This window comes from Erythrolamprus reginae, chromosome 1, assembly GCF_031021105.1.
Source record: "Erythrolamprus reginae isolate rEryReg1 chromosome 1, rEryReg1.hap1, whole genome shotgun sequence".
NCBI lineage: Eukaryota > Metazoa > Chordata > Lepidosauria > Squamata > Dipsadidae > Erythrolamprus > Erythrolamprus reginae.
The window spans coordinates 287448694-287464846 of record NC_091950.1 but is presented as its reverse complement, the minus strand read 5'-3'; the positions used below and the strand labels follow the sequence as shown (position 1 = coordinate 287464846).

At 42.9% G+C, this 16153-nt stretch overlaps 1 protein-coding gene across 8 annotated transcripts in view; it reads left to right on the top strand.

Moving 5' to 3' along the window:
• The first annotated feature begins 1420 nt into the window (after window positions 1-1420).
• Window positions 1421-16153, top strand: part of MAP3K7 (mitogen-activated protein kinase kinase kinase 7) — a 58467-nt gene continuing 43734 nt past the window's right edge. For 2 of the 8 annotated variants that reach the window (XM_070733223.1, XM_070733220.1), the window contains exons 1-6: window positions 1687-2394; window positions 6550-6660; window positions 7956-8021; window positions 13070-13115; window positions 13828-13966; window positions 15511-15635. In XM_070733223.1, the coding sequence (XP_070589324.1) occupies window positions 2305-2394; window positions 6550-6660; window positions 7956-8021; window positions 13070-13115; window positions 13828-13966; window positions 15511-15635 (577 nt within the window). In that variant the 5' untranslated portion in view covers window positions 1687-2304. Of the gene's footprint in view, window positions 2395-6549; window positions 6661-7955; window positions 8022-13069; window positions 13116-13827; window positions 13967-15510; window positions 15636-16153 lie in introns of all 8 variants that reach the window. The other 6 variants (XM_070733216.1, XM_070733217.1, XM_070733219.1 and 3 more) reach the window with 6 other exon arrangements.

The window sequence follows — 16153 nt, the reverse complement described above, 5'->3', positions numbered from 1 at the left end:
TTATGGGGTCACTGCATTAGATAAGATTTATTGGATTTATATGCTGCCCCTCTCCACAGCTCACAACAATGGTAAAAACAGTACATAGTAACAAATCTAATATTTAGCAATCTAAATCACAGTTTTAGGTTAAAAAGTCAAAAAAAGAAACCGCAATACAGTGATCCCTCGAGTTTCGCGATCTCGATCTTCGCGAAACGCTATATCGCGATTTTTAAAAAAATATTAATTAAAAAAAAAAACCACTTCCGCGTTTGGCTTCAGGACTCAGCTGGGAAGCGGCGCGGCTGTTTAAAAAGGTCGCAGACGGCCTGGGGGGCTTCCCAGCACCCCCCGAACCCCCAACCTGGGTCTTCCCGGCCGCCCACGCAAAGGGGAAACCCCGGCTCCTCGCTGATGCCCGCCGCTCGCCCGCCTGCCAGCAAGAGGGGGAAGACCCAGGGAAGGTTCCTTCGGCCGCCCAGCAGCTGATCTGCTCGGTAGCGCAGCAGCAGCGAGGAGTCGAATCGGGGTTTCCCCTTTGCGTGGGCGGCAGGGAACGCAAACTCCACCATCTACGCATGCGCGGCCATAGAAAAAAAAGGGTGCGCATGCGCAGATGATGTTTTTACTTCCGCAACCCTACATCGCGAAAAATCAATTATCGCGAGGGGTCTTGGAACGGAACCCTCGCGATAATAGAGGGATCACTGTATATAAAAAACAAGCACACAATCGAATCATACATAAAAACTACATGGGCAAGGGGGGGATGTTTCAATTCCCCCATGCCTGACGGCAGAGGTGGGTTTTAAGGAGTTTACGAAAGGCAAGGAGGGTGGAGAGAATCCTAATCTCTGGGGGGAGCTGGTTCCAGAAAGTCAGAGTCACCACAGAGAAGGCTCTTCCCCTGGGTCCCGCCAGACGACATTGTTTAGTCGACGGGACCCGGAGAGGGCCAACTCTATGGGACCTAATTAGAAAGGATGAGAACCACTGGGCCCTGAAGTTTCCTCTCCCTCCTTCGACCAAGGAGGTTTGAGCCAGCCAGCCAGCCAGTCTCTCTCTCTCACGCGCACACACACACACACAATTTCCCCTTACATAACATTGTTGCCAGGAGACTCGAAGTCCACAAAGGAGCCCCTCGGAGCTTTCAGAGATGCAATACAGAAATTAAAGCAGTTTGTTTTCCATTTCCGTTTAAGAGAAAAAGGCGGGAGGATCCCCCCCCCCCTTTCCTCCCAGCTGAGGAGGAGTGAAAAGCGCAAAGCCACGAGACTTTTCCCACACGGGAATGGAGCTTTCAATTTCTGCAGGTCATTTCCCCCTAAATCTCCCTTTCCATGCTCGACCTCGTGGCTTTTCACTCCCCCCCCCCCGCCTGCTAGGAGGAGGGGGGGGAATCCTTACGTTCCCCAGTCGGAAATGGCAAACGAGCGAAAAAAACCCGAGCCGCTCGTCCTAAGAGGATGCGGCGTTAGGAAAAGCGGCAGCCGTCGCCGGTCTCCAGCCTCCTGGCCGACGGCTTCTCTTTTCTTTCGCCTCTCCCTTTTCGTAGCCTTCGCTCCCGCCGAAACGGACCCTCCGGCCTCCTTTTCCTGAGCGAAAGAGCAGCTCCGAGCATCCACCGTCGCGTTTTCCCGCTCCCGACCTCCCTCGGCGGCCTTCTGGGAGGTTCGCAAAAGAGGAAGGCGGCGCAGTTTCAGGAAGAGGGAGGCGGGGAGGGAGGAAGAGGCGGGCCGCCGCTTCTGCTACCAGGCCGCGGTCCTGGTCGGGCCTTTTGCTTGGCGGAACAAGAAGTTGGGGGGACCGGAGCCCCAAGAGTGGAGAGAATAGCCGGCTCGCTTTTTCATGCAAATTGTCCCAATGTCGGACGCAGCGGTGGTGGCTCAGCTCTGAGCGGCGGTGGCGGCGGCTCCCATCCTCCTCATTCAACTCTCCCTCTTGGTCTCTCGGGGTTTTTTTCTTCCCCTGCTTCAGGGGCGCGACTCCCAAACTGCGACCCCAGAAAAACCGCGGCCTGCCCGGTTTTAAAAAATAAAATAAACTAGGGAGAAGGGACTCCGTGAGTGGCTTCCAGCGCGGGTCGCCAAAATGACGAGCCGGGATCCCCCGGCCTGGGCTTCCCGGCGGCCCCACTAAAGCCCGGGCGGAACAGCCTCGTATGAGGCTATTCCGCGGCCCAGGGGGTGCCTCCGCCAGGCTGTTGTGGTTGCTGAGCAGAGGAGCCGGAGACCCAGGCTGGCGAGGGGAGCCCCTCGAGACCCGCCCCGTCCCCGGTCAGACGCGCCCCCCTTCTTTCACCCCGTGGGAAGGGAAGGGATGTCTTCTCCAAGCTCCGTGGACATGATTGAAAACCCCCCGGTGCTCAACTTCGAAGAAATCGACTACAAAGCGATAGAGGTGGAAGAGGTGAGAGGGTCTGCCATGGTGGGAGGGACGGGGGAACCTCGACCCTGGAGGTCCTAAGCGTAACTTTTCTGGAGAAACTCCTGTATTTCGAAGAAACTTCCCTCGGATGTCTGTGTGTCTTATGATCTTGGATTTGGAAGAAATGTCTACTCGGGATATTGGGGGAGAAAGATATAGCCTTGCAGTAGTGCCACAGATCAAGTCGAGATGCTTTCTCAAGTTATTCCGAGGTGGGCACAAACCACTTCTTTCCATTAGTGGAAAAAATTGATATTCAGGATAATAATGGCATTGCCTAACGATGCAAAATGTTGACAAAAGGTTGGAGGAAAAGTTCTAGATATAAATTCACACTTGGGAAACTGGAAACTCACTGGGTAATAGTGAGCCTCTGTTTCTCAGTTTGATGGAAAAATTGACGGTTTAAAAGAAATGCAACAAAACCACATGTCCAGTGGGTTTTATTTAAGTGCTTAGGACCAGGCTTTTTATCCTAAAATCTAGTTTTAAAGTTCACCTGTTGCAAATTGATATGACCGAACAGATCAAAAAAACATTGCAGTTGCAGTTCCTATCATGAGAATTGTTTCATCTTGCAGTTACAGCATATATCTAAAACTTATAATTTTTAAAGAAAAGTCTGTTACATTTAATATAATAAGAACAAAAAAGTTGTTTGCTTCTAAGGAAGAAAACCTTCTGGATCTAAATGGCCAAACAAATGTATAGATCATACATTACCAGTATAAGTTATATGTATATAGAATTTTGAAAATCACCCAGGATAATAAAGTCATTATTAAGACAGTACTTGTGTGTCATACAAAAATAAGTGAGAACTGCTTAAAAATATATCTGCATACTGGTTTTAGAGAATTTAAAATGATTCCAAAACTATGAGTAGGTGTTTTTTCAGACAGATCTAATCAATATCCCAAATCTATTTTCTACAAGGAAAGTGATGCTGAGGAAGTTCTTAGTAATGGCATAAGTGAAGTCACACTTAAAGATAAGCTGTATTATACATATCTGATAGTACATCTTTGTGTACAATATTGTGGAATTAACAAATGACATAAGAAAAGTTTGGTTTTAATAATAAAGCTTTTTTAATATACTGTTGTTTTAAAAGGTGCAGATTTGGTTGGTTTTAACACTTAAAATTTGTTACTCTAAAATATTAATATTGTTAAAATTGTATGTTTATATTATAAACCACTTTAAAATAGCTCAGTTTCAGAAGTTAACTAAGAAATATTTAAAATAAATTAATGCATACATATATGCACAGCCCTATAACTTGTTTGCCAGTTGTGTTACCTTCTCTATATTGAATTTGGTATTAGAATCATCTAAGCCCATATGAAGAAATAATAATCATGCAGTTATGTCTTATAATAATGGTACTCCCAATAAAATCCTTTTTAATTTGTATAAAAAAACTTTTTGAGACATTTTTCTATGTCAAGTCTGATGCTCCTTTTGCTGTAAAGACATACTCTTATGAAATATTTTTGGTGTGTATATATCTCATTAGATTCTGTGGGATTTAACTTTTCTTTCTGGACTGAATGAGCCGTGGCTAGGTACACAACATCCTGCTAATTTGTTTGGATTTCATTTTGTGAGATGTGAGAACTAGGCCAATGTTGCTTTTCAATAAATTATGGCTAATCCTTGGTTTAATATTAAATGTGAATATGGTGTTAATTTTCAAACCATCTGAGTTCCAATTTTCCACCGGCATACATTTTAGACCCAAAATAAACAGTGTCAAACAGAAATGAAATATTTTTGGATTAAGTTTACACATTGCAATAGATAAGACAAAAGGAAAATGCTATGGTTAATATAATTCTATTACGCTCCTCTCTTTTAAGGTTCTTTTGGGGTTTGTTTCTAGCAGAATCCTGCAAGTTATTCACCCCACCAATTGTGTCTAAATGTTAAGTAAAACCTACCATATGTTTCGATGTATAAGAAGCACCTTTTTACTTCAAAAAGGTGCATCAAAAATGGGTGTGTCATTATACACCAAATGTTGGGTGGCGAACAGGCCGCTCAGCAGTTCTTGGCTGGAGGGCAGTGGCTCAGCCCCGGGGATGAATGAGGCGAGTGGCAGCAGCCTCAGAGAAGTGGGCGGGCGTCCCCTCAATGCATCCAGCCGGCAGAGGAGCCCGTGGGAGGGGACTCGGATCCATCAGCCCCCATCCCAATCTCTCGCCTTTGGGGGCACCTTTGGGAGGGCGCAGAGGTCGGCAAAGGCGCTCCGAGCAAAGCTGCCTCAGCTCGGGAATTCTGGAGCTGGCGCCCTCTGCTCGGAGCGCCTTCGCCAACCGCTGCGCCATCCCAAAGGTGCCCCCGAAGGCAGGAGATTGGGGTGGGTGCTGATGGAGCCAAGCCCCGTCCCACTGGATGATTGAAGCCGCTCCACAGGCTCCTCTGCCGGCTGGATGAGTTGAGGGGATGCCCGCCCGCTTCTCTGAAGCTGCTGCTGCACGCCTCACCTCACCTGCTTGGTACCGCCCCCAGTTCAAATGCCCGCCTCGGAAGCCCAGGATCCGCATGCAAGGCTGGAAGACAATGCCCCCCTCAGGAGCAGCCTTGGCACGCAGCCTTCCAGCCTGGGAGCTGCCTTTCTGGATGACTGAGCTTCTCTGGCACAAGCAGGTAGAATGAGACACCTTACTTCGCCCAGCAAGGGAAAGAGGGAGGGTGGTGCTGGAGGAGGAAGGGGAGGAGCTGTGGCAGTAGCCACAGGTTACTCTCCCTTTACCTGCCAAGCCGGCCTGGGATCTCTCCTGAACCCTGGGGCTGTTTCCCTTTTATTTCCTCATAGTTTTGGGGCAGGGAGGGGAGCCATTATTTCTCTGCATCCCTCCGTTCCCCTCCCCACTTTCTTGTCCTTTTCGGGAAACTTTTTCATGCGGGAGGAAAAGTGAACTACCCACACACACCTCTGGCAACCTTTTCCAACCTCGGCAAGCGGCGTGTGTGTGTGTGTGTAGCTCACTTTTCCTCCCACATGAAAAAGTTTTCCAAGAGTGGCAAGAAAGAAAAACCTTGGGGCAATAAAACGGCTGCCTGATCCAACAGAGGTGGGTACTGTAGTTGCTTCCCCCTAAGATGCAGCTCGGCACTTGCAGCTCTCTCTCTCTCTGAGGAACTCTGGGAGTTGTAGTCCATAACTCTTAAAAGTTGCCAAGGTTGGAGACCCTTGCTCTAGAAACACTCTTTTTAAGGAGTATTTCAGGTTTATCATCATCTCCATATATTTCCATGCACTTCATTTGTGAAAATTGGAGTAGTCAAGAGAGGGGTCTTTGAAAATCTCATGGCATAGTAGTAATAAGGCAACCTCAGCAGGGAACTGTAATTGTAAATGATTTTATCACTAGCCATTTCTGTGACTAAAGGAACAACTAACAAAATGAATTGCCCTCATCGGTTGTTTTTTTTTTTTTTCAGTTAGGGGTTAGGAATGCAAGAGTCTTCAAATCTTGCAAGTTTAAGGCTTGTGGACTTCAATTCCCATTTCTGAGCTAGCATGACTTGTGGAGGAATTCTAGGAATTGAAGTCCACAAAGTCTTAAAGCTGTTAAGTTTGAGGACACCTGAGTTAGAGGTTAGGAGTGCTAGAGTCTTCAAACCTGGCAAGTTTAAGGCTTGTGGACTTCAATTCCCCTTTCTGAGCTAGCATGACTTGGGGAGGAATTCTAGGAATTGAAGTCCACAAGACTTGGAGCTGTCAAGTTTCACATGTACATAAAAGTATACATGGTTTTTAAAAGTATACATGATTGTAAAAAGTATTCTGGTACACTGGTTTTTATTAAACAATATAATGCTACACCATTTGGTTCAGAATACTTTTTTCCTTGTTTTCTCCCTCTAAAATCTAGGTGCATCTTATACACCAGTGCATCTTATACACCAAAAAATACGGTAATTGTGTTGCTTGTCTTGGACTACCGAACTGTTGTCAAGTGCTTAGCAGACTACTATAAAGAGTTTCTCAAGGTTGACAGGTTGAAAGTTTGGACAAACATTTTGCAGAATATAAATATGCTTTTTCTATGACATTGTAGAATATTAAGAAAAGTTACAAGATGTTTTAATAGTTGCTTCAAAATATCCAATTGTCTTTTTATTCAGGTTGTTGGACGAGGAGCCTTTGGAGTAGTTTGCAAAGCAAAATGGCGGGGAAAAGATGTGGCCATTAAGCAAATAGAAAGTGAATCTGAACGGAAAGCCTTCATTGTAGAGGTATACTTTTACTTTAGAATTTGTTCAAAAGAATTTGATAAGTAGGGTGAACCGGGAATCAAGAGATCATTGAACTGCATGCTCCCTATGTACTTTCTCTTTTGAGGAATACTGTATTTTCTAAGTGATATCAGCATGGACTCAAATAAGTGTTCTGCCTTTTTGGTCATATTGACCCAAGCAGATTAATATTTGTTTTGTTTTCAATAAATGCTGGGATCTTCTCTTCCTCCTCCTAGTGATTTGATACGCTTACTACTAGAACTGAACAGTTGTAACTAATTCATACAGAATGTATGAACATGACTGGGGTGATATTCAGCCAGATACAAGTTGATCTGTAATGTTCATTTGAACTGGTCTAGGTCAAAACTGATTACCTGAGTGTATCTTTTCTTTTTCCAGCTATAGTAGGGATCTGTAATTAGCCTTTTTTCCATTATAAAAGAAAGGAATTAGTCCTTAATGTTATTTATAATCATAAAACAGTGAGAAGGGGTTTTGCTGCTATAAAAGCCTCAAAAAAATGGAATGAAGCTGCTCCTTCCTTAAATCTTTTGACAGTCTGAAAGGGGGCCCTGTCCGGTAGCTTTCTCTGTATTTGAGTTTGCAGAAGTTCAGAATTAGGAGTACAGTATTGAAGGAAGTGAAAGGCAAACCATTCTACCTTGAAATTATCTGTACTTGAAAGGAATGCATGTGGTCTCTCATTTCCTCTTGATAACAAGCCACGTATTCCTAGTCTTCCAAATTCTTTGTTGGAAATTTGTGGATGTAGAAGTCTTTCTAAAATATGTTGTAGTTTATAAAGCAATTGTACTACAGCATTATCCCAAGACAGAACTGATTAAATCAGTATAAACTGATTGAATCAAGTATAAACAGTGTTAATAATTATTATATGCTCCCAGTATAGATAATAGATTGAGATCAGCTTATGTTTTAAAGACAGGGAAGATTGTTGAACTAAAATACAAATCAAGGCAATATCACCATAGGCATTTAACAATCATATCTGATAAATTAGCATACCCATGTCCACTTGGAGAGTGACAATTTGCCCAGTAATTTTTCAGAAATTCTTTTTAAAAGGTAGCTTCTGCATTAGCCAATATACTCTGACTAATTTAAACATGGAACTGATCTGCTGCTCTTTCCTATAGGTATGCAGAATATTTTATATATAATTAAACTGTTTTTTATGATCATTTATACAAACAAAAGTTTTAGATATGAGAACTTAAAATTGATTTCTTTCCCCACATTTTTTTAACATTGCTTTTTAAAATTTTTAGCTTCGACAGTTGTCACGTGTGAATCATCCTAATATTGTCAAGTTATATGGAGCTTGTTTAAATCCAGTAAGTAGTAACTTTTCGAAAATCTCTTTATTTAAGTGAAATATCTGTGTCTGTTCTAGTTATATTTGGGTTATTTACATATTCTTTGCTGAATTTTTCGTTTATTTATTTATTTACTTACTTACTTACTTACTTACTTACTTACTTACTCACTCACTCACTCACTCACTCACTCACTCACTCACTCACTTATTTATTTATTTATTTATTGGATTTGTATGCCGCCCCTCTCCAGAGACTCGGGGTGGCTAACAGCAACAATAAAACAGTGTACAATAGTAATCTAATACTAAAAATGATTAAAAACCCATTAATATAGAAACCAAACATATATACATACATACCATGCATAGAATTGTAAAGGCCTAGGGGGAAAGAGGATCTCAATTCCCCCATGCCTGACGGCAGAGGTGGGTTTTAAGTAGCTTACGAAAGGCAAGGAGGGTGGGGGCAATTCTAATCTCTGGGGGGAGTTGGTTTCAGAGGGCCGGGGCCGCCATAGAGAAGGCTCTTCCCCTGGGTCCCGCCAAGCAACATTGTTTAGTTGACGGGACCCGGAGAAGATCCACTCTGTGGGACCTAACTGGTCGCTGAGATTCGTGCAGCAGAAGACGGTCCCTGAGATAATCTGGTCCGGTGCCATGGAGGGCTTTATAGGTCATAACCAACACTTTGAATTGTGACTGGAAACTGATCGGCAACCAATGCAGACTGCGGAGTGTTGGTGTAACATGTGCATATTTTGGAAAGCCCATAATTGCTCTCGCAGCTGCATTCTGCACGATCTGAAATTTCCGAACATTTTTCAAAGGTAGCCTCATGTAGAGAGCGTTACAGTAGTCGAGTCTCGAGGTGATGAGGGCATGAGTGACTGTGAGCAGTGACTCCCGGTCCAAGTAGGGTCGCAACTGGTGCACAAGGCAAACCTGGGCAAACGCCCCCCTCGCCACAGCTGAAAGTTGTTTCTCTAATGTGAGCTGTGGATCGAGGAGGACGCCCAAGTTGCGAACCCTCTCTGAGGGGGTCAGTGATTCTCCCCCCAGGGTAATGGACGGACAGATGGAATTGTCCTTGGGAGACAAGACCCACAGCCACTCCGTCTTGTCTGGGTTGAGCTTGAGTTTGTTGACACTTATCCAGGCCCCAACATCCTCCAGGCACCGGCACATCACTTCCACTGCTTCGTTGGCTGGACATGGGGTGGAGATGTATAACTGGGTATCATCGGCGTATTGATGATACCTCACCCCATGCCCTTGGATGATCTCACCCAGCGGTTTCATGTAGATATTAAATAACAGGGGGGAGAGGACCGACCCCTGAGGCACCCCACAAGAGAGAGACCTAGAGGTCGACCTCTGACCCCCCACTAACACTGACTGTGAGAGAGGTAGGAGGAGAACCACTAAAGAACAGTGCCTCCCACTCCCAACCCCTCCAGCCAGTGCAGAAGGATACCATGGTCGATGGTATCGAAAGCCGCTGAGAGGTCAAGAAGCACCAGGACAGAGGACAAGCCCCTGTCCTGGGCTCGCCAGAGATCCTCCATCAACGCGACCAAAGCAGTTTCCGTGCTGTAGTCAGGCCTGAATCCAGACTGCTGAGGACCTAGATAATCGGCTTCTTCCAAGAACCGCTGGAGTTGAAGTGCCACCACCTTCTCAACAACCTTCCCCATAAAGGGAAGGTTGGAGACTGGACGGTAGTTATTGAGCACAGCTGGGTCCAGGGAAGGCTTCTTGAGGAGGGGGCGCACAAGTGCCTCCTTATAAGGAGCCAGAAAGGACCCCCTCCCCAAGGAGGCGTTGACAATCTCCTGGACCCAGCTCCGCGTCACCTCTCGGCTGGCCGAAACCCACCAAGAGGGACACGGATCCAGTAGACAGGTGGCGGAACTCACAGCTCCAATGGCCTTGTCCACTTCATTAGGTGTCACCAAGTCAAACTCCTCCCAGACAGATGGACAAAGACATTTAGCCCCAGTCACCTCGACTGACTCGTTGTCAGTCGACTCTGTTTTACAATTGGAGTTGAGGTCCGCTCGAATCCGAGCAATTTTATCAGCGAAAAACATGTTGAAATCCTCGACACTACTCTGCAAGGGCTCCCTAACTCTCCCCTGGTTAGGAAGGGAGCGGATTATCCTAAACAGAGCGGCCGGGCGGGACTCCGCTGATGCAATCAAGGCAGCATGATACGCGCATCTTGCCGCCTTGAGCACCACTTTGTAAGTCATAATATGAGCTCTTACAAGTGTTCGATCGGATTCGGACTTACTCTTCCTCCATCGCTTCTCTAGGCGTCTCTTCGGGCGTTTCAACTCCTGGAGCTCCTTGCTGAACCATGGAGCTCTACAGGGTCTAGTGCCGCGGAGAGGTCGCAGCGGCGCAATTCGGTCAAGGGCCTCCGCTGCAGCCTTGTTCCAGGCCTCAGCCAGAGACTCTGCCGAACTGTGGACGAGTGCATCTGGAAGCACCCCAAGCGCCTTCTGAAAGCCTTCTGGATCCATCAGGCGCCTGGGGCGGAACAACTTAATCAGTTCTGCCTCCCTGTGAGGGAGGATTGGAGCCAGGAAGTCAAGCCACAGTAGAAAATGGTCTGACCATGACAAAGGCAACACTTCTAAGCCCCTTAATCTCAGACCATTACTCAGTTGCTCAGAGAGGAATACCATGTCGGGTGCGTGCCCCCCCTCGTGAGTCGGACCCTGTACTACTTGGGTCAGGTCCATGGCAGCCGTGGTGGCCATGAACTCCTGTGGCAGTCCAGAGGATTCGCCGAGCAATGACAGGTTGAGATCCCCCAAGACAATAAGTCTAGGGAACCCCACCGCCAGTCCGGCCACCTCCTCGAGTAGCACAGGCATGGCTTGTGCCACGCAGCTGGGAGGCAGGTACGTGAGAAGCAAGCCCACCTGAACCCCTAAGTCCAACTTCACCAGGAGGGACTCACAACCCGCAATCTCTGCAGCAACGAGTCTACGCAGGCAAAGGCTCTCCCTGGCTATAATAGCCACTCCTCCCCCCCTTCCTTGGGGTCGAGGTTGATGACATATCTGAAACCTGGCTGGGCAAATTTCAGAGAGAGGAACTCCTCCCTCCGGGCCCAGCCAGGTTTCAGTTACACATGCCAGGTTGGCCTCCTCATCCAGGATTAAATCCCGGATGAGGAGAGCTTTATTTACCACCGACCTGGCATTGAGTACCAGCAACCTGAGCCCAGGGCCAGAGTTACACTCGTCACCAGTGTCCAGGGTTGAGCTCATAGAGCCAGAACAAGGAATCGTTATTAGACAGCGATCTCTCGTTCTCCTGGAACGGCTAACTCCGTGGGTCCCAAATCTGCCTCTCCCCAGTAACACCGGGATATTCCGACCCTCTGCCACCCCAGAGATCGGTGCCCCCTCCCCTCCTGTCTCTCCAGCGTCAGGTGGGCCAAATATATCATTCATACCATTTCCAATCATCTCATCCATGCCATAACTCCACCCATCCCATCCACCCCACTCACACCAATCATTTATCCCATACACATTATTGTACTCACCCCAGTTATCCATTAGTTAAAAATCCCCAATTAATTAAAATGAATTAATTCACAGTAATTAAGACACTAATTAAGAAATGTTATATAGTTACATGTGTTTTGATTTCAGTCAATGTATAATATAAATTTAGAAAGGATAAGTAAGCTAGGATTAAATTAGCCACAAGTATTATATAAATTGCTATTCTTGAAAAATTGGATAGAACAATCTTGTGTTTTTGCACAATTTGGCCTTGTTCACAAACTAGGAAACATTATCTAATTTAGCTTGTCCTTTTCAATATTTTGCTGGGTCATACTTATAATGTACTTATCAGTTTTCAACAAGCTTAAACAACTCACCAGTTCTTGCTGTACATTTTAAAAAGAGTTTTGTGGAAATTTATGAAAAAAGCATTACTTTTGCATTCAGTTTGAAATATGCAGGTTTCAAATTTTCATTCCAGCTTTGTTCCATAGATTTATTGATCAGTGTTTCACTTCTCTATTCTGGTTCTAAATTAAATAAAGAGCTTTTAAAAATTATTTTCTTTATTAGCATGCATAAATGTTAACAACTGAAACGTATTGTAGATGACCACAAAAATATTATCAGGATTTTTAATACATGTTAATATGTTCACACAGTTGTATACTTAAATAAAACAGAAAAGAAGAAAAAATAGAGCAATTACATCTCTAACCAATCTGTACATGTAGTTGTTTCTGCATTGTTTTAGGATTAAAATGGAATTAATTTATTTTTTGATCTATAAGATGCACTGCCCGCCAAAAGTGGATGGAAATGTCTATGCATCGTATAGAATGAATATTGCTAAAGTCCTGCCTACCTGCTAGCCCCCACCTTATAGCCTATGCCTCCCAGAAATTTGCCTCGTTGCAGCAAACAGCCTTGTTGGCTTCAGCACAGCCTGATTTAGCACCAGCAGCTGATTGGCCTCCCAGAATACTGCCTATCAACTGTTTCAGGCTGCAGGGATTGCTATCGCCTATCGCCGCTTCCACGCATCCCATTTTGGCCTCCATATACCCCATTTTCAGTCCATTCCAGGCAGTGGGGATAGGCGACAGCAATCCCTGTCGCCTGGTATGGGTTGAAAATGGGACATGCTGAAGCTGAAAATGGGACATGTGGAGACCAAAAATGGAGCTTGTGGAGGTGGCAATAGGTGGCAGCGATGGGCAATGGCAATCTCTGCAGCATGGAACAGCTAATAGTCAGTATTCCGGGAGGAAGATCCAATCACCAATCAGCTGCTCATGCTAATCAGGTTGTGCTGAATCTGACCAGGCTGTTTGCTATTTGCTGGAGACAGATTTTTTTCTTGTTTTCTGCCCCAAAAGCTAGGTGTGCCTTATAGTCCAGAGTGTCTTATAGTCTGAAAAATACTGTATATATCATTAAAATAAGATGAGAGCATTTCATAAGAATCCTTGTTCTAAATACTTCTTTCATATTAAAAAAATAATAAATTGGTCGTCTGCTTTTTTTTCCTCATTAGGTATGTCTTGTAATGGAATATGCTGAAGGAGGTTCTCTCTATAATGGTGAGCATCATTTTTGAACTGCATTGTCCAGAACACTGCCTAAAATATTGCAATCTGATTTTATATTAATACATTATTGTATTAACTTTCTTATTTATTATAATAATTTTATGACTGATTGTTCTGGGTTAGATTTTATTGCTACACTGATAGCTTTTGTTAAGCATTATGGTCTGCGTCATAGAGCAAGTGGTATATTTGATGAATTGATGGCGAAATTTAGATTTTTACCCAATTCAAGCCGTAACAATTATTTTAAAATAAAGCTGACCATTTTTTTCCTGTTGGGGGCTGAGAGGCATTCTTGATCTTCTACTGATGACTCAGCACCAAATGAGATTGAGACAAAAAAATTATTCAAATGTTATTAACATTTGTTATTAACAGATATTGCAAATAGGTTATAATACAAAGAGAGGGGAAGTCAGAAATTAAATATTTATCTATATTACTTTTAAGAATTATTTTATTTTTCTCTTTTATATATCTTAAACAGATTATTTCCGGTCACACAGTTAATAATTTTCCCTTTAAGTCATACTGAACATTACATGGGTGCACCCAAGATTTTTGTTATAGACGCGTAAGAACAAAAATAACTTCTCTTCTGTACTTCATGCATCATGGAGCACTTTTCAGAAGTAGCATTCCCAATTTATATCTTCTGTAATATACAATAAAATTCTTTTTAGTTTGTACCTTTGTTTTTCAGTCCTACACGGTGCTGAGCCTCTACCTTATTATACTGCTGCACATGCAATGAGTTGGTGTTTACAATGTTCCCAAGGAGTAGCATACCTTCACAGCATGAAACCGAAAGCACTCATACACAGGGACCTAAAACCACCAAAGTAGGTTTTCAAAAATTCTGTAAGACACTGTATTTTTAAAGGCTTCTTTCTAATAAAGCTAGAGAACATTGTGGTTTGTAATACAGTAGTAATTCGCAGATGCAATATAAGTTACTTGAATGTTATGTAAATATTCTACTATATTCCATTGTCAGTAAAGGGTATAATTTTTTTAATGAAATATATATGCTGCCTATCTCACTATCAAGCAAGTTTTGATAGTCTTGATAATCAGATGTAATAATTGCAGGAGATCTAAAGCTTGTTACATTGTGATATCGTGATTAAAATTAATAACACTAATGTATTAGACTCAGTTAACAAGCTGGCAGTCTTTCATTTAAAATGTGAAGTTCAGGTCTATACTCTAGCCTGAATTCTTAATAACAATGGGATCTGGGATATGTTAAGCAAAGTTATCTTGTTTGTAAAATACATTTTTATTATTATATTTATCACTTGGACATATTTCCTTTGTTGCTCATCAAAATAAAAGCATAATATAAATTTATTCTTTTAAAAGTATAAAAATATAAAATTATTCTTTTAAAAGTAAATAGAGTGGAATGGACCCATGAAATGACTCATTGTCACCAATGGGTTGTTTTCACTAGAACAGAGCTATTGCTTTTTTATTGTTTTTATATTGCTTTTTTATACTTTATATCTTTGTAAGCCAACCAGAGTAATTGAGAATGAGTTGGGCATATAAATTTTCAGGAATGAATGAATGATTAAAACTAGATATGGAGGAGAATAGTTGTTCTTTTTAAAATCAATCTTGATACATTGCAATTAGTTGTTTTTGCATCCAATAACAAATGGGTATAAACCTACAATAGTTGCTCCATTCAATTTGATTGTGCTGCACAGTAGAATAAAAATTCCCGTCTGTCTCTAAAGCACATTGTAATTTCTTCAGTGTTGACTTTCATTTTCTGTCTTTTTTTTACAAATTACTAATAAAGATTGTCTAATTATGCCCTTTAAAAAGAAGTATACAGTGGTCCCTCGATTTTCGCGGGTTCAAACTTCGCGAAACGGCTATACCACGGTTTTTCAAAAATATTAATTAAAAAATACTTTGTGGTTTTTTTCCCTATACCATGGTTTTTCCCGCCCGATGACGTCATACGTCATCACCAAACTTTCGTCCACCTTTAATAAATATTTTTTTAAATAAACTTTAATAAATAAACATGGTGACTAATAATCTAATGGTTGCTAAGGGAATGAGAAATTGCAGTTTAGGGGTTTAAAGTGTTAAGGGAAGGCTTGTGATACTGTTCATAGCCAAAAATAGTGTATTTACTTCCGCATCTCTACTTCGCGGAAATTCGACTTTCGCGGGCGATCTCGGAACGAACCCCCCGTGAAAATCGAGGGAACACTGTATTGCTTTTAATTATAGTAAAAAATCTTATATCTACTTTCGTATATTAAATCTACAGACACTGTACATAAATTGCTTAGAGAATATTTTCTCTATTTCTTAATACTTTTGGCAAAATACATACTGTAATTAAATTCTATTCGTTTTACAGTTTGCTCTTGGTGGCAGGAGGGACTGTTTTAAAAATATGTGATTTTGGTACAGCTTGTGATATTCAGACTCACATGACCAATAATAAGGGCAGTGCTGCTTGGATGGCACCTGAAGTTTTTGAAGGTAACAAAATAGTTTTGAAACTGACTACCATTCTCGTGTATATTATCAGCATTAGTAATTTTTGTAGTAATTTTGATACAAATATTCATTTGGTGCATACTTTTTGCTGTTGTTTACAGGGTGAATATGATTTAAATCACGAATTAAGTAATGATTTAAATCATTATTGAAAAGGCTTAATTTAAATCAACTCAATTTAAATCATACTTTTTAAAGAGCAACTGTCATCTCTGTCCCACTGTAGTTCATCCTCTGACCTATTGTTGACTCTTCAACAGTCCCAATATTGCAGAATATATAGCCTCATGCTCAGTGAAGGGCTACCAAAATTTTTACTATCACACTGTGGACGTGGCTTATGCAGGATGCCCTGCATTTTCTTTCAACATCTTTCAGTGCAACTTAGGTGGTCTGGGGTGGAGCTCCATTTTCACTACCCCACTGCGTTCCCCTCCCTCCCCCCGTCTGGGCAATAGCCCACCCCTGCTCATGCTACATAACTAAGCTCCATTTCATGC